The 19,021-nt window shown below is 57.7% G+C and overlaps 7 protein-coding genes across 7 annotated transcripts, besides 43 other annotated features; 4 read left to right on the top strand and 3 right to left on the bottom strand.

The window, feature by feature from the left end:
- Positions 1-144: 144 nt before the first annotated feature.
- Positions 145-166: a tandem repeat.
- Positions 167-210: 44 nt separating this feature from the next.
- Positions 211-257: a tandem repeat.
- Positions 258-468: 211 nt separating this feature from the next.
- EKO05_0002327 (uncharacterized protein) lies at positions 469-1,091 on the bottom strand (the record flags this gene model as incomplete). The annotated part of the gene is made up of 2 exons (XM_038944121.1): positions 469-616; positions 691-1,091. 2 exons carry the CDS (start codon positions 1,089-1,091, stop codon positions 469-471), a joined length of 549 nt encoding a protein of 182 aa, XP_038792999.1.
- Positions 1,090-1,125: a tandem repeat.
- Positions 1,126-1,268: a tandem repeat.
- A 357-nt stretch (positions 1,269-1,625) lies between these two features.
- On the bottom strand, positions 1,626-2,411 carry EKO05_0002326 (uncharacterized protein; the record flags this gene model as incomplete). The annotated part of the gene is made up of 2 exons (XM_059635885.1): positions 1,626-1,864; positions 1,916-2,411. 2 exons carry the CDS (start codon positions 2,409-2,411, stop codon positions 1,626-1,628), a joined length of 735 nt encoding a protein of 244 aa, XP_059491868.1.
- Positions 2,412-2,763: 352 nt separating this feature from the next.
- Positions 2,764-4,497, top strand: EKO05_0002325 (uncharacterized protein; the record flags this gene model as incomplete). Its single annotated transcript, XM_038947481.1, has 1 exon — positions 2,764-4,497. The coding sequence occupies one exon, from the start codon at positions 2,764-2,766 to the stop codon at positions 4,495-4,497; it is 1,734 nt and encodes a 577-aa protein (XP_038792997.1).
- Positions 3,001-3,032: a tandem repeat.
- Positions 4,224-4,271: a tandem repeat.
- Positions 4,498-5,002: 505 nt separating the features above from the next.
- On the top strand, positions 5,003-6,157 carry EKO05_0002324 (uncharacterized protein; the record flags this gene model as incomplete). Its single annotated transcript, XM_038944078.1, has 3 exons — positions 5,003-5,096; positions 5,150-5,542; positions 5,610-6,157. 3 exons carry the CDS (start codon positions 5,003-5,005, stop codon positions 6,155-6,157), a joined length of 1,035 nt encoding a protein of 344 aa, XP_038792996.1.
- A 474-nt stretch (positions 6,158-6,631) lies between these two features.
- Positions 6,632-6,672: a tandem repeat.
- Positions 6,673-6,921: 249 nt separating this feature from the next.
- Positions 6,922-8,682, top strand: EKO05_0002323 (uncharacterized protein; the record flags this gene model as incomplete). The annotated part of the gene is made up of 2 exons (XM_059635884.1): positions 6,922-7,983; positions 8,332-8,682. The coding sequence occupies 2 exons, from the start codon at positions 6,922-6,924 to the stop codon at positions 8,680-8,682; spliced, it is 1,413 nt and encodes a 470-aa protein (XP_059491867.1).
- A 493-nt stretch (positions 8,683-9,175) lies between these two features.
- Positions 9,176-9,202: a tandem repeat.
- A 27-nt stretch (positions 9,203-9,229) lies between these two features.
- Positions 9,230-9,269: a tandem repeat.
- Positions 9,270-9,448: 179 nt separating this feature from the next.
- Positions 9,449-9,488: a tandem repeat.
- Positions 9,489-9,490: 2 nt separating this feature from the next.
- Positions 9,491-9,509: a tandem repeat.
- Positions 9,510-10,046: 537 nt separating this feature from the next.
- Positions 10,047-10,176: a tandem repeat.
- A 518-nt stretch (positions 10,177-10,694) lies between these two features.
- Positions 10,695-10,733: a tandem repeat.
- A 595-nt stretch (positions 10,734-11,328) lies between these two features.
- EKO05_0002322 (uncharacterized protein) lies at positions 11,329-13,358 on the bottom strand (the record flags this gene model as incomplete). Its single annotated transcript, XM_038944059.1, has 2 exons — positions 11,329-12,457; positions 12,556-13,358. 2 exons carry the CDS (start codon positions 13,356-13,358, stop codon positions 11,329-11,331), a joined length of 1,932 nt encoding a protein of 643 aa, XP_038792994.1.
- Positions 13,359-13,995: 637 nt separating this feature from the next.
- Positions 13,996-14,066: a tandem repeat.
- A 38-nt stretch (positions 14,067-14,104) lies between these two features.
- Positions 14,105-14,135: a tandem repeat.
- Positions 14,136-14,212: a tandem repeat.
- A 150-nt stretch (positions 14,213-14,362) lies between these two features.
- Positions 14,363-14,407: a tandem repeat.
- A 318-nt stretch (positions 14,408-14,725) lies between these two features.
- Positions 14,726-14,778: a tandem repeat.
- Positions 14,779-15,636: 858 nt separating this feature from the next.
- Positions 15,637-15,676: a tandem repeat.
- A 370-nt stretch (positions 15,677-16,046) lies between these two features.
- Positions 16,047-16,073: a tandem repeat.
- A 163-nt stretch (positions 16,074-16,236) lies between these two features.
- Positions 16,237-18,012: a dispersed repeat.
- Positions 16,340-17,007: a mobile genetic element.
- On the top strand, positions 16,340-17,011 carry EKO05_0002321 (uncharacterized protein; the record flags this gene model as incomplete). Its single annotated transcript, XM_038944116.2, has 1 exon — positions 16,340-17,011. The coding sequence occupies one exon, from the start codon at positions 16,340-16,342 to the stop codon at positions 17,009-17,011; it is 672 nt and encodes a 223-aa protein (XP_038792993.2).
- Positions 16,349-17,004: a mobile genetic element.
- Positions 16,367-17,001: a mobile genetic element.
- Positions 16,370-16,722: a mobile genetic element.
- Positions 16,487-17,001: a mobile genetic element.
- Positions 17,030-17,478: a mobile genetic element.
- Positions 17,030-17,508: a mobile genetic element.
- Positions 17,030-17,553: a mobile genetic element.
- Positions 17,030-17,802: a mobile genetic element.
- Positions 17,036-17,316: a mobile genetic element.
- Positions 17,045-17,466: a mobile genetic element.
- Positions 17,051-17,439: a mobile genetic element.
- Positions 17,117-17,289: a mobile genetic element.
- Positions 17,132-17,265: a mobile genetic element.
- Positions 17,144-17,379: a mobile genetic element.
- Positions 17,861-17,880: a tandem repeat.
- Positions 18,013-18,040: 28 nt separating the features above from the next.
- Positions 18,041-18,075: a tandem repeat.
- Positions 18,076-18,083: 8 nt separating this feature from the next.
- Positions 18,084-18,125: a tandem repeat.
- Positions 18,126-18,451: 326 nt separating this feature from the next.
- Positions 18,452-18,485: a tandem repeat.
- Positions 18,486-18,678: 193 nt separating this feature from the next.
- Positions 18,679-18,712: a tandem repeat.
- A 56-nt stretch (positions 18,713-18,768) lies between these two features.
- Positions 18,769-18,814: a tandem repeat.
- Positions 18,815-18,966: 152 nt separating this feature from the next.
- Positions 18,967-19,021: part of a tandem repeat that runs on past the window's edge.

Here is a 19,021-nt window from a genome sequence, read left to right as displayed (position 1 = left end):
CGCATCTAGGGGGTTTTACCTACATATGGGAGTATATGGATCTGTTACGCTGTTTTGCATTTTTTTTTTTCTTTTCTTTTCCTTCCTGGCTCGTTGTCGCGGCTGTTGAATAGTGTTTGATCGCTGCGGTTGTCGGGGTCGTTCCTGCTGCTGCTGCTGCTGTTGCGTGGTATGTAGTAATGTTGTACCTGTGCGCTCTTGGCTGGAGTCGTGGTGTGGTGACCGTGGTGATGTGATGTGGGTTGGTGACGCTGTGGCTGACTAGCTGCCATTGCTGATCATGGAGAGATGTGTTACAGGAAGATGGGCGATTTGATCTGGATGAGTGGCTGCTTCGGGCACGTGCTGGGTACAGAATCACGCATAGACGACTATGCCTTGGGTACAGACGGACTTTTGTTACTATTCAACGCGTGGAGGTATGTCCTATGTATCGCTAACATCTCTCCCTCGTTTGAATCTTGCCATCTAGTTCAGAGGCCCGCCGTTCGGGTAGCCACCCTGATCGACAGGATTCGCAGGGCCGCCCGTCTGTCCAGCAGCACCGCCTGCGGCAACACCTCCCGCCCTGTCCTGCTTGATAGCGTCGCGCGCCTCGGCCTGCTCAGCCTTCTTCCTGTTGGATTGTCAGTCTGTCAGTCTCGGGTTCAAACACGCACACCACGCTCTGCACAGCCACCGCCAACATACCTGTCCAAATCACTGGCCAAATCAGGCTCCGCCCCGCCCCCACCCATGCCCTTGCCGCCCCGCGCAACGGCAGCCGCGACCCGCCCCTCCCCGGGGGCTGCCATCTGCTGGCCATCCAGCTCCTTGTGCCTGCCTACGTCCTCTTCGGAGAGGCCCTTTGCTTCTTCGCCGGCCGGCGCGCCGTGCACGCCGGCGCCCTCTTCGAACTTTGCGTTGCGGTCGCCTGCTGCGTCCGAGGCTTGCTTTCGGGGGATGCGCTGGTCGACCGTGGCGCTGTTGTCAGTGGCGTTGAAGCTTTGCTGCGCTTGCTCGGTGGGGTTAGCCGAGACGGGGTTGCCGGGCGTCTGGTAGGCCTGGTCTTGTGTGGGCTGCGAGGGGCCGGTTGGCGAGAGTGCGGACATGGTGGTGTTTGATGTGTGATGCGTGGTTTTGTGTGGTGTCAGAGGTGTCAGAGGTGTCAAGAGGTATCAAGAGGTGTCCAGAAGTGTCAAGAGGTGTCAAGAGGTGTCAAGAGGTGTCAAGAAGTGTCAAGAAGTGTCAAGAAGTGTCAAGAAGTGTCAAGAGGTATCAAGAGGTGTGTGTGAGTTGGCTGCAGGTCAAGTGTCTCTGGGAGAGGGTCAATGGGTGTGCAGAAGATGGTGCCGTGGAAAAGTTGCGAGGTCGCTGGCCGCGATTGCCATGACGTAGGCGGGGCGGCGTCATCCATATCGCACCCCACTGCGCGTTCCTGGTCTCGTGCTGACGCGCTTGCGGCATGTCTATCGTGCTGATACGCGCAATCTAGAACACGCCGTTGGTGGACGTGCAGCAGTGCGCTGTACTATTGAATTTGCGTAAGATGCTGATAATGCCACCGAGGCCTGAACGTACCCTCCTCATTGATAGAAATCCCAACCGTACGCCTTCGCTATGTCGTGTTATCCAACAAGGGGTATTTACTCCGTTTCCATCACCACGTCCTCTGACGGCTGTCTCGACATGGCCGGCGTGCCGTTGCTCTCTGCCTTTGACTCTGCTGCCTTGATCGCTTTTTCGCGAATTTTGCGATTCCACTCTTCGATCGAGTCGGGCCCTCCTCCCTCGATCTTCACGGGCTTGAGCTCAGAGGGAATGCCGAGGACCGTGCCTTGGAAGCGGGATTCAACACCGGTCTTGCTGTGTTTTTTCATGAGTGCTGTAGCCCAGGTTAGCGGCGTTTGAGTGCGTGAAACGGTGCAGAGCTCACTGTTCAAGTAATCCTCCATTTCCAGCTGGTCGAGCTGCTCGGTGGGGTTTGTGGCAACTGGCTTGTAGGTGCCTGCTATGCGCCGTATCTCCCTATTCTGCTCGCCCTGGACCCACCCGATGAACTCGGCCACGTCTGCCGTGTCCTCTGCATCGCGCCTGGCCTCCTCCATGTCTCGTGCGCCGGACTCGCCGTTGTACTCTTCAAGCGGCTTGCGCAGAAACTCCTTCCAGAGCTCCTCGCCGGCGGTCATGGTCGGGACTAGCAGGCCACAGTCCTGCATGGCCATGCGCACGTCGGAGATGTCGGGGAGCAGGTCGTTGTGGTTCGAGTATGCGTTGTAGGCGGTGCGCTCGGCCAGCAGCGTCAGGTACCGCGCGGTGAGATCGACGACGGTGTCGACGGCCGAGGGCTTGCCATAATGGAAGCCGGTGGCGCGCAGGATGTGGAGGACGGCCGGGCGCAAGAGGCTGAGGAACAGGTCGTGCTGGGACATGCTGGCGCGGTTGCGTGGCGGTGTAGATGCAGGGGCCCGGGTGGTGTCTGCAGTTATCGAGGCAGCCGAGAGCGCATCGTTGCGCGTGGGTGGGCGCGTGGGTGGGAGGGTGCAAGGGTGTGAGGGTGAGAAGGTGCTTGTCACCAGAGCGAGGGCGCGTGGGCGAGCTTGGACATTCACAATCCGTCGCGGCCGCCAAGGCTGACCTCGGCATCGCCTGCCGTCAGTCGCTCCCAACCAAGCATCACGCCTGCTACCAAACCACCGCCAGCCAGCGCGCATCTGCGCTCGACGCTCGACCGCCGTCGCCCATGCCACGCGCCTCGCGCACCCCCGCACCCCCGCAGACACGATGAAGCTCAAGCTCAAGAACCCCAACGCGGCCCCCGGCAGCGCGCCGGCCGCACCACCTGCGCCGCCCACCAACGGAGATGCAGCGCCCGCAGCGCCTGCACCCCCCGCTGCAAAGCCCGGTGGCTTCAAGCTCAAGCTGAAGCCGGCAGCCCCTGCGCCCGCGGCAGACGGCGATGCGCCCGGCGACGCGCCCAAGCAGAAGCGCAAGTACACCAAGAAGCCCAAGACCGACGACAACGGAAACGGAAACGGAAACGGAAACGGAAATGCGATTCTGCCCGCCAAACCGGGACCCATGAAGAGGGCGCGTGAGGACGGCGAGGACGGCCAGGCGCCGGTGGCAAAGCGAAAGCCCAAGCCAACGCAAAAGAGCCTCGACCGAGGAGACGAGAGTGACGACGAGGACATGGCCCCAGAGCCCGTGCAGACACTCCCACGGATCCCCGCAAACCGCCAGACCTCCCTCAAGCTGTCGATCAAACCCAAGCCTTCAGCTTCCGGCGCGCCCGCCCCGTCGCGCGGCACAACATTGCTGAAGGTCAAGGGTGCGGGCCGGCCTCCGTTCAGACCACCAGGTGTAGGATACGACAGTGAAGCCGACGAGGCAGAGCCCGACCCCGCGATAGAGGCACAGTTCGTCTTGCGCATGCTGCCGGGGCCCGACTGCGACCTCCTCCGCAAGTCCATCGAGGAGAAGACCATTGGCAGGAGCGTCATGCAGGGCGGACCAGGCGTCTACTTCAGGTTCTTCGACCGCGAAGGCAGGAAGGCCATGGTCACCATCCAAGGCCGCCACTACGCCGCCTCGATGGTGGAGCTGCCCAACATCATCGAATCCATGAAGAGCTGGAACAAGAAGGACTGGGTCAAAACTGCAGACGTCTGCCAGATGCTCCTCGTTCTGGGTAGAGTCCAGAACGAAGACGAAGCGAAAAAGTACCCGCGACCTGGCTACGTCGAGGAAAACTCGCACCGCTTCCCCCATGGTCTCACCCCACCCATGCGCTGGGTCCGCAAGCGGCGCTTCCGACCGCGCAAGTCGTACCTGGACGTCGAGCGAGCCGAAGCTGAAATGAACGCATTGTTGGCCGCCGACGAGAACGCCGAGAATACAAAGTACGACTTGGTGGACGAGGGAGCCGAGTCTTCGGAGGACGAGTCTGGTTCAGAAGACGACGAGGACCAAGAGATGATGAATGCACCAGCCGAGACGCCTATCGAAGAAGTCGACGCGGCAGCTCTAGAGGAAATGCTGCAAGCTGGGTTCATGGAAGACGACGATGTCGAGATCCAGGCTGATGGCGACGACCTCGAGGCTCTCTTCGGCAACAGTGACACCGTCCAACTACAAACGCCTGTCACGGCACACGACGCAGCCATGCACGCGCTTGCACAGAACGGGAGCATTGTTGTCGAGCCTGAGACTGTTCCAGCTACGCCCGCCGCCGCAACATCAGCCGAGGAAGATGATGACGACGATGACGACGACGATTCAGACGACGACGAAGTGGATGAAGCGGCTGCAGCTGAGCAACAACGGAGAGAATTGCTGGAAGCAGAGGTCGCGGAGCTGGAGAAGGCCATTCAGCAGAGCATTGAGTCGCGCGACAAGCAGAACAACGGGCTGTTCAAACAGCGTATGAACAAGACGATCGAGAGGCAGCAGCAGGATCTCCATATCAAGAAGAAGCAGCTGAACGAGCTGAACGGCAACGACGATGCGGACGACTAGAGGGGAGCACTCGTGTGCTTACAGACGCAGACAGCGGAGCGGCTACCATATCGATGCATTGCACAGGAGTTTCGGGGATGTGGGCATTGGGATGGCGCAAATCACTAGCAAAAGCATAACGGGGCTCCATCGTTCCCCATCTTTAGATACCAACTAATATGCACTTCGTTCTCACTATACAACTTACTTGGATGTAGATGCTCGGAATGCTGGGTTTTCAGTGAAGACCAATCTAAACCTAGTTCGCCCGTTCTCCCACACAACTCTGGGATCGCTTCACTCGGCACCTCAAGACCGTGCTGAGTACCTGAACGGTGAACCTACGTTGTGTCACGTGCCCAAGTTGGCGCTAAGATATTGCTAATCGTCCTTATTGTCGCCCCACCGCCTCTATTCTCACCGATCAACGCTTGACTGCTGCAACAAAGATTTGCGCTCACGTAGTACTAACCTTTGCACAGTACATTACTGACTCACAGGCATCTACAGTGACGATATCGCAGCCATGGCGCCGCCCGGACCCCCACCGTACACAATAGACCAGATCAATGCAATGAGCACCAAAGAAGAACGACTGCGGGCGCGCGCAGAATTGAACAGTATGTGGAAGAGGAGGCAGAAACACGGAGTGGTATTGACGGTACGAACCCAGGCTATATTGCGCGCATGAAGAAAGAGCAGCAGGATCGACTTGCGTACGCTTCCAGTGGCGGCGCAGCACCAGCATACAACAACCACACGACAGCCTATGCCCCTCGAGGCCGTGGAGCTTACAAAGGCGCGTATCGAGGAGGACCACAGCGCGGAGGGTACGCTCATGGTGCTGCTTCCTACCATCCGTATCAACGCCCTCAGCCACCTCATGGCGCAGCCACATTCAAGAACCGGACCGTTGTGTTCAACAAGCCAGACGCATCTGACGAGGCATCCAGCGTGGAAAGCACGTCGACTCCCGGTTCAGCACCTCCGTCGAATGCCCACTCGAGACAGAACAGCCAACCACCAGCAGAACCGAAAGCCCTCTGTGCAACATTCACCTCCACAGGTAACCCCCGATACTCTTGACGAACCCAGGTTCTCCCCACTCGCAATCGCGTCTGACTTCTGTGTAGGTTTGTGTACCCGCCATGGCTGTCCTCTCGTCCACGACCCAAACAAGCAGGCGCTCTGCAAGCGTTGGCTCTTCAAGAACGACTGCAACCGAGGCGACCACTGCTCTCTCTCACACAAGCCCACCCCCCACAACGTCCCAACGTGTCTTCATTTCCAGGAAGGACGATGCACAAATGAGGACTGCCGGTTTGCTCACATTCGTGTCAACCCAGCCGCTCGAATTTGCGATGCATTTGGGCGGCTAGGCTACTGCGAGAAGGGCGCTGAGTGCGCCGATCTGCACGCATACGAGTGTCCCGACTTTGCAAACAAGGGCGAGTGCATTCGAGGCGACAATTGCCCACATCGGCATGTTCTCCGTGCATCTCGAATGAGGAGGTCTACGGGTCGTTCTTCTCCAGAAGATCGATCCAGGGCCACTTCTCCAGAGAGCGGGAACAACGTCGACACGCAAGACTGGACCGCACAACTCAACCAAGAGGCTTCTCCGGCACCCCGTCTATTCACACAACAGGTCGATTTCGTTCCCTTTGATGCAGAGGATTAGGTGCCGCGATTGCTCACCGGATACTCGACGTTGAAGACATGTAGGCGCCCTTTTCCGAGCTGCACTATTCTCTCACCTAACCGTTTCTGGTGTCGAAGTCTTTGCAGTCTCGATTGCTTAATTGGGTAGGCTCTTTCGATTTACTTGTTGGACCATTTTGACGTCCCAAGCTCGATGTTCGATTTAGCGTTGCCTCGACACGGTGCGTATTGCGATGATACCCTTTGACGCTTGACGACAGCGTGCTCTCTGTGATCCTTGGTTCTCCCCTAGTTTCTTGGTGTCAGTAGATAGATGAATGGGTGCTGGGTCGGACATTTATCCATGCCAAGAGCAGAAAAGAAAGAAAAAATGTACAAAAACAAAGAAAAAAGACGAAATTCAATGGCTTCGTCCCGATCAGCAACGTGATGCTTGTCCCTGCAAACGAGTCGTGATGATCATCACACCCCTGGTGGTTCCAAAATAGACGGCGGCTGATGGAGGCTGAGGCGGGCTGAGGCTGCGCTTGGCTGTCATACCAGCAACTCACCTCCGGTCTGACATTACGTGACATTACGCGGCACAGCTTGGCCATGCTCGATGCATCCTGCGACGTTTGCTAGAAAGCTGCGCCGCTACAAGACCACGTTAAAGATGCAGTAATTCCTCGCCAACACCAGGCTCATTCCTAGGGAAATTACAAGTGTATCACGACGCAGTGCCCCTCAGCTGCGCATTCACTCGCCTTGGACGCGACGCGCGCAACCGCCCGTCGAGCCACGATGCCGCTCAAAGACCTGCTGAGGAAGAAGGACAAGACGCGCGACGAGGGCGCGACCGGCGTCGAGAAAAAGACGCCCACGCTCTCTCCAGACGTGCCCGAGTTCCAGTTCTTTCGCACCACCACCTCGACGCATGAAGCCATCGAGCCGCCCTCGTTCCCTGGCGATGCCACGCGCTCTGAAGCCCCGCTCCTGTCTCCCAAAGACACGCGCGGATTCAGCATGTTCAGACGGCACTCGAATGCCAGCAACGCCTTGTCGCAAGGGAGTACGGGGCGGGCCAGCGTGGATGGGGAGGGCAGGCAGAGGAGCGGCACGCTGAGCGAGAGATTGCACTTTGGACGCACAAGAAGCAGCAACAGTGTCAATGTGCCGGACGACCTGCCGGATGTGGGAGGCGCGGTCGTTGCGCGCAACGAGGAGGATGAGGCGCGGTGGGAGAAGAGAGCCACGGTGTTGGTTCAGGGAGGGCCGTTGGGCCAGGGCGTAGGCGGCAGTGCGCCGCCGACGCCCACGGTCGAAGTCAGCGAGGCCGTGGGGAGCATGGGCTTTGCGCAAGCTGATGGGAGGCCCGGGGTGCAGAGGCAGCCGAGCGCTGGGATCGTTGCGCCGGCGGACGAGGAGAACATTCAGGAGGCCATACGGCTGCACGAGAAGGGCAATCTGGAGGCGAGCACTGCGCTGTTTGGAAGGCTGGCAGATCCAAGCGGCGCCAACAACGCGCTCGCTCAGGTGCTCTATGGGCTTGCGTTGCGACATGCTTGGGGCATTGACGCCGACCAAGAGCAGGCGGTGCACTACCTCTCTCTCGCAGCGTCCAACAGCGCCGAGGTCGAGAAACTCGCGCTCGGTGCCGGCATGAAGAAGGGCGGTGCTGCCAAGGGCGAGCTGGTGCTGGCCATGTACGAGCTCGCCAACTGCTTTCGCAATGGTTGGGGCATCAAGAAGGACCCTTCGGCCGCAAAACAGTACTACGAGACGGCTGCCAACCTGGGAGATACGGATGCGATGAACGAGGTTGCCTGGTGCTACACCGAGGGCTTTGGAACGAAGAAGGACAAGGTACGTCAGCCCTCCCTCCTCAACATCCCTCTCCGTCACACTCGCCGTGTACCGGCCGGCTGCACCTGGCGCTCCTCGCATCCAAGCCACCGATCGTGTATTGCCAGTGTCAGCGACTGCACATCGGCAACGCGAACGGTGAGCTTGGCCGCCCACTCGCCTTCTCTCCCGTCACCCGTTGTGTGATCAGTGTCTTGAAACCCTCCGCATGATGGCTTCTTCACGTTTGCCTCACTGTTTGGGCATCAGCTCGCTTGGGATCTGGATCATCTCACCTGCGCCATCTGACTTGCGTTCGGCTGCTGCGGGAACAGAGAGTACTGGTCGCTAACGGCGCCTCGCATGCAGTTCAAAGCGGCTCAGTTCTTGCGCCTCGCCGAGTCCAAGGGGAACAAGACCTTGGGGAATACTTGGTATGTTTCAACATCTCTTTGTTCATCGTGCAGCGGGTCCACAAGTGCCTCCCGGACCGGGTGTTACCTGCCTGTCGCTGCTGTTCCAGGACCTCGCACGCACCACAAGTGTAGCATGGCATCCGCGACAACCGTCGCCGTCGATATCAACAATCCCAAATGTCCGGATCGAGCAACACGTCCACCACCCACGCGCGCGGTCCATATCGCTGGTCACGACATCCAGAACCCATCCCGTTTCGCCGCTTACGCGCCAAGCCCACCTCATTGGCTCTCGTCTCCCTAGACCGTGCTCTACTACGCACCGCTCGCTTAGCCACTGCCTAGGCACGGCCCTCGCCCTCCCTCCCGCAACAGTCACTTGCAGCCCCCCACCAACCGCAGCGCATCGTCGCGTGCCGTGTCCGCTGCCAGGCCGCATCGAGCTTGTCATGTGTATGGCTAAGCCCGGCGCGCTGGGTCAGATACCGCTTTGGGGCAGGCTGCATCTACGTGGCAGGCTGCGGCTGGGCGAGGGGGGGGCTGAAGGTGTGAGGGTAGTTTGGGGGGGATCCGATGACGGTGGAGGAGCTGTCCAACGAGGCGGGCTGGATAAAGAAAGGGCATCAGCAATTACAGCCCGGTGGGTATCGTTTGATCGGTGCCATAGCACCGCAAAGACACAACACCCAGCGCGGGTTCCACCGAGCCGCCAAGTGCGCAGGAAAAGTCCCTCAAGCTATCGAACCACCTCAGCTCAGCCAACTGGACCGAACGGCCCACGACTCTCTCCCAGCAACCCGCACCGCACGGCTCCGGACCGCACCCTTCGGCGCGACACCCGCTGACGAGTCGCCGTACCTGCCTGCATTCACGTGCCATGCCATGTCATGCTAACAGCCTGCACAGGATCTGGAAGCCGAAATACGACCCCAAGTAGTTCTTTTTTCCTTTCCGCGCGATACCCCCCGTTTACTAGGTTGAGGCGTTGTTGGCACGGTTCTGCGTCGGGTTTGAGTAGCTAGACATCTAGCTAGTAATGGCGGGTTTTCCATCTTGCAATCTGTGTCGTCGTGCTATGCTGTGCCGTGCTGTGCTGTGCTGTGCTGTGCTCACCCCCCCCCCCCCCCCCCCGGGAACCTCCTAACACAAAGAGGAGAAACACGGGTTACTCACGCTGTACTGTCTCTCCTCACCCACGAGAGCTGGCCCGTGGCGGGGGGGTTTGTATACCCGTGTAGCACAACATACATGAACACGAACACGCACGCGGACATGGATGTTGCTAGAGATACACAACAGCAGCAGCAGTTCAGATGGCAGTTCAGATGGCAGTTCAGATAGCAGCTATCATGCAGTAAAGAGCAGCTAGCATTGTGTATGTAGTACAACAACGACCTTCCCTCTCCCATGCATCCCAGTCCCCATCCATCGCAACGACAGGCGAGCAAACGGCAGATCCGCAGACGTGCTCACTCGCATGCAAGCACGTGTGCATGCATGTATGCATGTGTGCATGTATGAAGAAATCACCTAACTTGTGCCGCACGGGGAATCGCGAGATCCAGACAGACTCTGAGAGTCTGAACTCCCTTGGTCTCATCCTAACCGAATCCTGCGTTTCTCTTTCTCTTTCTCGGTCTCGGTCCTGCTTCTTCACTCCCCAAACGCGCAAGCAAGCAAGTAAGGAAGTAAGTAAGCAAGCAAGTAAGTAAGTAAGTAAGCAAGTAAGTAAGTAAGTAAGCAAGCAAGCAAGTAAGCAAGCAAACAAGCAAACAAGCAAACAAACAAGCAAACAAGCCCATCCCCAGCCTTTATCACAAACCTAGCCACTCGCATCCACAGACCGAGGTGCGTCCGAAACGAAGAAAATGACACGGTGCGCGCGTCTAGCGCTGTGTGCCGTGCCGTGACAAGCTTGCCATGCAGTGCTAAGACGCAGATCCCGAGCGAGGCGGTATGCGCGCTGTGTGGGGGGTGAGTCACAGCACCAGTAGGGAGGGGTGCGAGCGGGAGGGGATTATATGGTAGATGGTAAAGGAGGGAGTGGTGAGGAATTAGGAATAGAAAGAGAGACTATGAAATGGAATCATGTTTCGGATTGTAAAGGATTCATTGGTGAGGAACAGGGTGTAAAAGGGTAGGTTGTTGAATAGAACCACATTGTAGACTGCAGAGGATTAAGTAGTAAGAGATAAGGTATAGAAGGGTAGATGATCAAACGGAATCACATTACCGATTCAAAGATTTGAGCAATGAGGAACAAGGTGTAGGAGGGTAGGTCATCGAACGACGAGGTTCGACGACCGAGAAAGAAAAAGTGTAGATTGTGCAATGTGCAGTGTGCAGCGTGCAGTGCAGTGCCTCCAAGCTAGCCAACTATAGAAACGATAGAAAAGTAAATAGATAAGAATATCAGCGTTCAGTCTTGCTGCGTAGGTCCGTCCGTCATTCATATACAGTGTCGTAGCGCGTACATGGATGTCGATATCATCCTCGTTCCTCGTCATCAGCGAAGCGCGTGCTATCCAACCGCCTTCGCCTCCGTCTCCGCATCGTAAGACATAAGAGAAAAAGCCATGACAAAAAAAAACGCTCGCTGCGCTCTGCTGGAAACAGGCAAGAGAAAGGAAAAAGGCAGGTGCTTGCTCAGATGGAGAAGAAACAAAGCAAACTCAAATAGACAGAGCGAGGCCGTGGTGTCACCATGGGCGCCCGCGAAGCAAAGTGCAACCGCCATGTATGCTCAGCGAGGTAACTGTTTCGACGTTGCCGTCCCACATGTAGAGAAATGGCCAGGCAGATGGCGAGAAGAGAAAAGCGGCGGGAGCCGAGGATGCAAGTGTCTCAAAGGAGCCGCAACCAAAGGTCGGGGAGAAAGGAAGCGCTATGCTAGAGCAGACGGATGCCGTGGGGAAGTATGCTGGAAGGGTCTTGTTGGCGTGGTGCTGATTCAGCCCTCGGCCTCGAGGCCCTCGGAGGTGTTGGGCCTCGACATGGCGGTGGACTCCTCAACGATGCGCTTGAACTCGTGGACAACCTCGGGGGAGATCTTGTCCCAGAGCAGGCTGCGCGTGTACACCTCGGCGGCAGACTCGCCCTTGTTCTGCTCGCGCATGGCGGCAAGCGTGGCGGCGAGGTTGCGGCGGTGCGATGGTTGAGAGGGGGAGAGTGGGTCGCCGAGGTCGTCACTGCCCATGCTGTAGCGAGGGCGGGTGAAGTCGAGCGAAGTCATGCTGTTGTACTGCGCGGGCGTGATGGAGAACAGCTGCTCGTTCTCCTGGTCCTTGGTAGGGGCAGCGAGCTGGGCGTGCAGCTGGTCGAGGTGCGATCCAGAGATGCCGGCGAGCTCGGAGCCAGAGAGGGTAGCCTTGGGCCAGGCCAGGCCGGACGGGGCGGGCTCCCCACCCGAGACGGTGTTGGCCAGGAGACCTTGCTCGGTAAAGGCGGACGAGAGGCCAGCATCCTTGAGGATGCTGTCGAGAACAGTAGCCGAAGCGGCACGAACCTCGTCGGGCATGCGAGGCATGGGCGGGGCGGCGGCGGAGCCAGACTTGCTTGCGACGAAAGCGCCGCACAGGAGCAGCATGAGCAGGAGGCCGGACGCGACAGGCTCCTTCTCTTCCTTGGCACGGGGCACAATGGCCATGGGCAGTTCCTGCGGGGTGTGCTCGTCCGAGGCGAAGTCGTTGACGAAGATGTAGTTGTCCCACTCGTTGCCGCCCATGTGGAGGTTGTCCATGTCGGAAGCAAAGTCGGTGAAGGTGGTGCTGGGGGCGACGGCCATGCTGCTGGAGCTGTTCTCGAGGCGCTCGGTGAGAACGGCGACCTTTTTGCGAAGCTCGCCCGTCTCGAGGGTGTGGTTGCGGACGAGCTCTTCCTTGTCGAACTGCAGCTGGTTGATCATGTGATGCATGTCCATGGACTCGCGGTGCCAGTTCTCCTTGTCGGCCACCAGCTGGTCGTACTCGATGCGCATGGCAGCAAACTCGTCCTGCATGCCGCACATCTTCTCGATCCAGCCCTTCTTCTCTTCCTCGAGCTCTTCCGTGTGCTTCTTCTTGCGCTGGCGAGAGTCAAGGCTGCGAAGCGTTAGCGGGTGAACAAGGGAAGCAGAGAACCAATGAGGGGGTGGGCCAAGCGAGGAACGCCGAACCAAATGCCAGAGAGAGCTACGTACGCGGCCTGTCTGTTGCGGAGGAGACGTTTTTGCTGCTTGAGTTCCTTCATCTCGTCCTCGTTGGTGCAGCTGGAGATGAGCTGGTCGATGTTGAAGAGGTTGCGCTCGGCGGGTATGTCGAAGCGGGCATTCTTCTTGCGGATGCCACCGTCGCGGCGAGGGGAGAAGCCACGGGGGGGAGGCGTGTTGGGCCGCATGCGCTTGGGCCCGGGGCGGGCGTCCATCTCCTGCTGGTTGAAGGCCATCCAGTCCGAGTGGGTGTGGGGGGACATGGGCTGGTCCACGGGGGCGGTGGGGAAGACGGCGGTGGGCCTGACGTTTGCGTGCACGGGGAGGGCGTGGAACATTGGCTGCTGGGGCTCAGGGACAAAGGCGGGCTGGACGCCAAAGTCGCCAGGGCCAAAGGGGTTAGAGGGCTTGGGGGCGGTTGGGGTGCGAAGGGCCGCGCTGTCGAGGGGCCACGACTGCTGGCCGTAGGTTGCGGCTTGGTTGGGGGGCAGGCGGGCGAAGGGGTTGTTGCTCTGCTCGGTGAAGAAGGGGTTGTTTGCGTTTGCGTTGACGACGGAGCTGGTGGCGGTGCGGTCGACAAAGTGGGGGTGTGAGAAGTCCTCCCAGATGGAGGCGTCGGGGGAGAAGATGCCCTGGGTGGAGGTGGTGGGCGACATGAGGGTGGGTGTGTCGAGGATGGCGGCGTCGTCCATGGCAAAGGCCGAGGCGACGGGTTTCCGGTCGTTGGAGGACAGCGTCGACGAGGGCCTGTGGAAGTCCATGTGGGCGTGGTTGTTGGTGGTGGAAAAGGCCATGGGGGGCGGTGCTGGTATCTTGTAGCCAAGTACCGGTGTGGGCCGAGACTGGCGGTGTGGATTGCTCCTTTGGGCAATCTCGATGGCAGGGCAGGGCACTGGAAGGCGGGCGCTTTTGTGGCAGCGGGCTCGATTGCACGGGCAGGCAACGGCGACGGTGCGGATTCCCAGAAAGCGAGCGGAGTGTAGCGGAGTGTAGCGGAGTGTAGCGGCGTGCAGCGTGCGCAGCGTGCCGGGAAGAGGGCAGTCGAAGTGAGGGTAGGGTTTGGGTGTTGGGGTCGGCGGGTGGGGGGGGGCAGGCTAGTTCTAGTTATCGCAGACTCGCTCGCAGACTCGCCATGGCAGGCGCAAAGGCAGGCGGGGTGTGTGCCCGAAGAGGAAGCAGCCGGCCAGGACGAGCTAGGCCGGTACGATACCGCGTGCTGGGTGCTGGGGGGGAGGGAGAGTGAGTTCCGTGGGATGCAGGCGAAACACGGGCTGGGGCTCCCATTCGGCGCCCCAGCAGCGTCGGGTAGGCTTGCATCAGCGCACGAGAGAGGGCAGCAACGAGTGGCTGGCGTCGCGCGCCCGTTTGCCCTGCCCTGCTGCCATGAGGCCAGGAGACAAGACCGCCGTGAATGCCAGGGCGGCCATGGTGAGCCAGACAGGAGCGTGGCAGACGGCGGCAGACAGACAGACAGACACAGACACGGTGACAGACGGCCGGACCGGCGTCACTCTGGCCGCCCGTTTGTCGCGCCGCTGATTGCTGCGTGCGTGGGTGCGTGGGCGGGTGCGTGCTTGCTTGCTTGCTTGCTTGCTTGCTTGCTCGCCTGCTCGCTTGCTCGCTTGGGGTCTGCTTGCTTGCGTGCTTGGCTGGCCAGGGCTGTCGTTGGCATAGGCACTCCGTACTCTGGTACGACAGGCCGTACCGCTGTAAGCTGGTCGACTTGCGGGCCGGCCCTTGAACGAAATTCCCCCGTACACGGCACCGTGATTCGCCGGAGCTGTGAGCAGTACGAAACAGCGCCGAGCGCTGAGCGGCACTGAGCGCCCACCGAGCGCTGAGCAGCACTGAGCAGCGTGAAGACGTGAGAAAGTGAAAACGTGAAAACGTGACAGCATGACAACGTGACGACGCGGCCGAAGACAGACAAGACCGAGGCGCGCTGCCAGACTGCGCGACCGCTGCTCTCCCGCCGTGCGCATGCCGCCTGTCTACCGTCGTCGACGTGACTGCTGCGCTGACCGCCGTGCAACCACGAGCCCAGAGCGCACGCCATGCAACCCTGCAACATGCAACACGGCCCGCTCTTCTCCGACGCCCTTTACATCCTCCACCCCATCGCCCTTCACCCACCCAGGCCCTCCGTCACATCAGCCGACGCACTTCCCACTTCCTACTTCCTACTTTCTACTTCCTACTTCCTACTTCCCACTTTCCGCCTACCTACTTGGTACTTGCGCTCACCAGCCCTCGCCGAGCTGTCCAGAGCCTGACCCTAGTCAATGCTGTCATCATCCCTCTGCCCACGCGCCCACGAGTCATCTCACCGCCCGCCCTCTGCAGCCACTGTCCCTGTCTATTTCTGGCAAGGAGACATGCATTCCTGTACTTCTGTGCTCGCCCTCATTCTCGTCTGAGTCCTGACGCGCACCACCACCGACTACCCACGAATCGCTGCCCGTTGCCGTGCCTCGTCATCCGCCCAACCGGGCCCAGCCAAACACGGCTGACTGCACGCCCTCTGCTCATCCCTCCGTTGCCGAGCCTCTACCGGCCGGCCGGCTTTGCACCGCCATAGTCGCACCTCATTGGCTGCACCGCTGCCTTTTTTGCAATTTCCTGCCTCTATTCTATTCTGAATTTCAGTGTCTATTCTGAGTGCATGCCTCAACAGGCCACACATCCAGTCACCTGCACCGTCACCATATCCAAACACGCCTCTTGCCGCCGCGTTTGATGTTCCTACCTGTGCCACTTGTACCCAGATCATGCTCCACCCGAGCCGAGTCGGGCCATTGCATCGCCCACCTAGGCTCCCTACATGCATGATTCATCCTGGACGTCCAACGTCGCGCATCTGCATCTCGAGATCGGCGTGCCTACGTTGGATAGCCCATCGATGGAATGCGGGCAGGTACCTCTTCCGCCTACGCGACCTACCCTATAGCACGCCTACCTCTGACCCAGCCCTACGCGCAAAAACCACAGAATAAATCCCATCCACTGAACCTCGTCTCACCTTGTTATGCCAAACAGCATGCACCCGACCTCGCACGCTACCATCCGTGTGCCCACCACCACACCCCACAGCCATAGCACCACACCAGACCACCCTCATGGAAACACCCATTCGTGCCCATCGACGCCCAACCAGGGCGTAATCGAGGCCGAAGAAGTGCTCCCCATCGCCCCGTCTTCCCGCGCCTCCCATTCGCCCATGCCAGCCATGCGTACGCACTGCGCAGAAGTGAGGCTGCAGCGGTGTGTGCCGTGTGTGCGGTGCGTACTGTGCGGCACGCAGAGAAAAACATCCCCCCACTTGCCGCTCCCGCCGCTCTCCCCTTGCCCTCCACCACTCACAGTCCGGCTTCTAGAATCCGGTCCCTCTCTGGACCCTCGCTGCTTGGCATGTGCTGGGACAGTGTGCCGAGTCGGCGGTTCCCGGCTGAGCACGCTACATGCTCGGCAAAGCAGAGGCCGTCAACAAACAAACAAACAAACAAGCAGACCGCGTCATCAGTCACTACACTCCACCACACAAGACCATTGTAACGCTGAATCTACGCTGAATCCACGCTGAATCTACGCTGAATCTACGCTGAATCTACGCTGAATCTACGCTGAATCTACGCTGAATCTACGCTGAATCTACGCTGAATCTACGCTGAATCTAAGATCGGCCCCCTAGTGTTCGGCCACCCCTAGTGTTCGGCCACCCAACACAACGCGTTACTCTGTTTTTGACGCTCTATACTCTCAACGCCACGCCATCAAAATGGATCCCCGTGAAGTGGCTATACAATCTGCTATCGCTGATCTCAATTCTGGTGTTTTTACAAGCCAACGGCAGGCTGCCAAGGCCTATGGCGTCCCCCGATCAACGATCCAAGAGCGCCTCAGCGGTCGCCAACCCAACGCGATAGCTCATCATCAACAGCAGCGATTGACTCCAGAACAAGAGCAATTTCTAGTAAATTGGATACTTGAAGAGGACTCACGCGCACAGCCACCCTCCCATCCACGCGTACGAGAAATGGCTACCCTTATCCTCCACATGAACGGCGACTACGAGCCACTCGGGCATAAATGGGTAACCCATTTCATCACGCGTAACCCACGCGTCGCCTCTATAGTTGGCCGAAAGATTGAGAGCGCAAGGACTACAGCAGCCAACTATGAGACTATACGCGCGTTTCTAGAGTTGTTTGAGCGTACGCGGATTAAGCTGGGTATACAATATGAGGACATATGGAACATGGATGAGACTGGGGTAGGCCTTGGGGTATGTAGCAACTCCCGTGTGGTTGCTAGCTCGTCAAAGAAGAAGGCTTACGTCAAATCCCCAGAGGATCGTGAGTGGGTGTCTATTATTGAGTCCATCTCAGCCGTTGGCAAGAAGCTTCAATGCCTAGTCATCTTCAAAGGCAAGCATCTACAATCCACGTAGTTCCCAGCACAAGGGGTACCTGATTGGCTCTATACAACGTCAGAGAATGGATGGACGTCAAATGCTATTGGATCTGAGTGGCTGAAGCGGATTTTTCTGCCTCAAACTACACCTCAACCCGGTCGCTGGCGGTTACTTATACTGGATGGCCACGGCTCTCATATCCCGATAGACTTCATGTGGCTCTGTAAGCAGAGCAAGGTCTATCTCCTATACCTCCCGCCTCACGCGTCACACGTCCTCCAGCCGCTAGATCTGGCTCCATTCTCAGTACTCAAATCTCGTTACCGTAGCGGGATCCGAGCCCTCTCAGCACTTGATGACGCAGCACCTATTAAGAAGGAGCGCTTTGTCACATCATACAATAAGGCGAGAGATGAGGGACTATCTGAGAGAGTCATACGAGCCGGGTGGAAGGCTGCTGGCCTCTGCCTATACAACCCAGACCTTGTACTGCTCTCATCTCAAGTATCAGGCCGGCCTATCACTCCTCCACCATCTACTCAAGCCTCAGATGACGTGTTTGCCACGCCTCAGAGCTCACAGGCCTTGTACAAGGCTCAGCAGCTTATTCTATCAGAATCTCATTCACGGAGCACACGCCTGATGCTTGGCAAGGCAGGCAAGGCTATTGCCAGAGCCAACACCCGCGCAGCTCGGCTAGAATTTGAAAATCAACGCCTCAAGTATCAATTAGATAGTGCTATTATTACTCACTCAAGAAAGCGAGTTCAAGTTAATCCAAATGAGCGCTATAGCAACGTTGAGGCGATTAAGGCTGCTATAGATCGGGCAGCAGCATTACAAGCTGAGCAGGCATCACGGCAAGGAGAAGACGAAGCTAAAAAGGCGGCAGCAGCAGCAGCAGCTCTTACGCTTCAGTCTATGTGTACAGAGTGGCAATTGTAATCGTTGTTGTTGAAAAATCACGACTCAAAATAGTGAAGCTTACTTGGGTGAGGTGGCCGAACACTAGGGGTGGCCGAACACTAGGGGGCCGATCTTAACGAATCTACGCTGAACTTGACGCATCCCATCTCATCTCATCGTACCGCATCGCATCTGTTCGACCAAAAAGAGAAGAAGAAGAAAAGAAAAAAAAAAAGAAAAAAAAGGAAAGGAAATGACAAGAAATGAAATGACAAGAAATGAAATGACAAGAAATGAAATGACAAGAAATGAAATGACAAGAAATGAAATGACAAGAAATGAAATGACAAGAAATGAAATGACAAGAAATGAAATGACAAGAAATGAAATGACATGAAAGGAAATGAAATAAATGAAATGATATGACACGAAATGATGAGAAAAGAAAAGAAATAAAACAGTCTTCACAATCAAACACACATGCCCACCACAACGCTGACAAATACAAAGGCCGACCATGAGTATGAACATGACATGCTCGGCTCAGTTCCCTACAGGGCTGATCCATACCCATCCACCCATCCATTCATCCATCCATCCATCCCTCCTTATCTTTAGTCTTTGATTCCTGGATCCCTGGATTCCTGAATCCCCTAGCGATTACCTTGGGAGATTGTCTCGGTGAAATGGAGGGGTGGAGTGGAGGGAGGGATGGAGGGATGGGAGTGGATGGGACTGGGAGTGCAGGGAAAGTGCAGGGAAAGTGCAGGGAAAGTGCAGGGAAGGTGGTAGAGGAAAGAAGGAGAAGGAGAAGGAGAAGAAAAGGAGAAGAAAAGATCAAGTGAATTCTTCTATGTATTTGAACTTGAAAAGGATGGGTGTCTGAGGGTAGGTATGGTGTGTATAGTATGTATAGTATGTATGGTAGGTAGGACGCTGCGAATCTCATACTGTGGTATGACGCAATAGGACGGTGCTAAGCTCGTGCAGTACGAGACGCCTTGCTTTGTATACCGGTGCTAGACGACTTGGATACGACTCGCTTCTGGGTGTCGCTGCAAAGAGTGCTGCAAAGAGTGCTGCAAAGAGTGCTGCAAAGTGCTACAGAGTCTACAGCGTGCTACAGAGCTGCAAAGTGCT

This window comes from Ascochyta rabiei, chromosome 3 (genome assembly GCF_004011695.2).
Source record: "Ascochyta rabiei chromosome 3, complete sequence".
NCBI classification, from domain to species: domain Eukaryota; kingdom Fungi; phylum Ascomycota; class Dothideomycetes; order Pleosporales; family Didymellaceae; genus Ascochyta; species Ascochyta rabiei.
The sequence above is the reverse complement of the archived record's forward strand: the minus strand, read 5'-3'. Positions and strand labels throughout refer to the sequence as shown.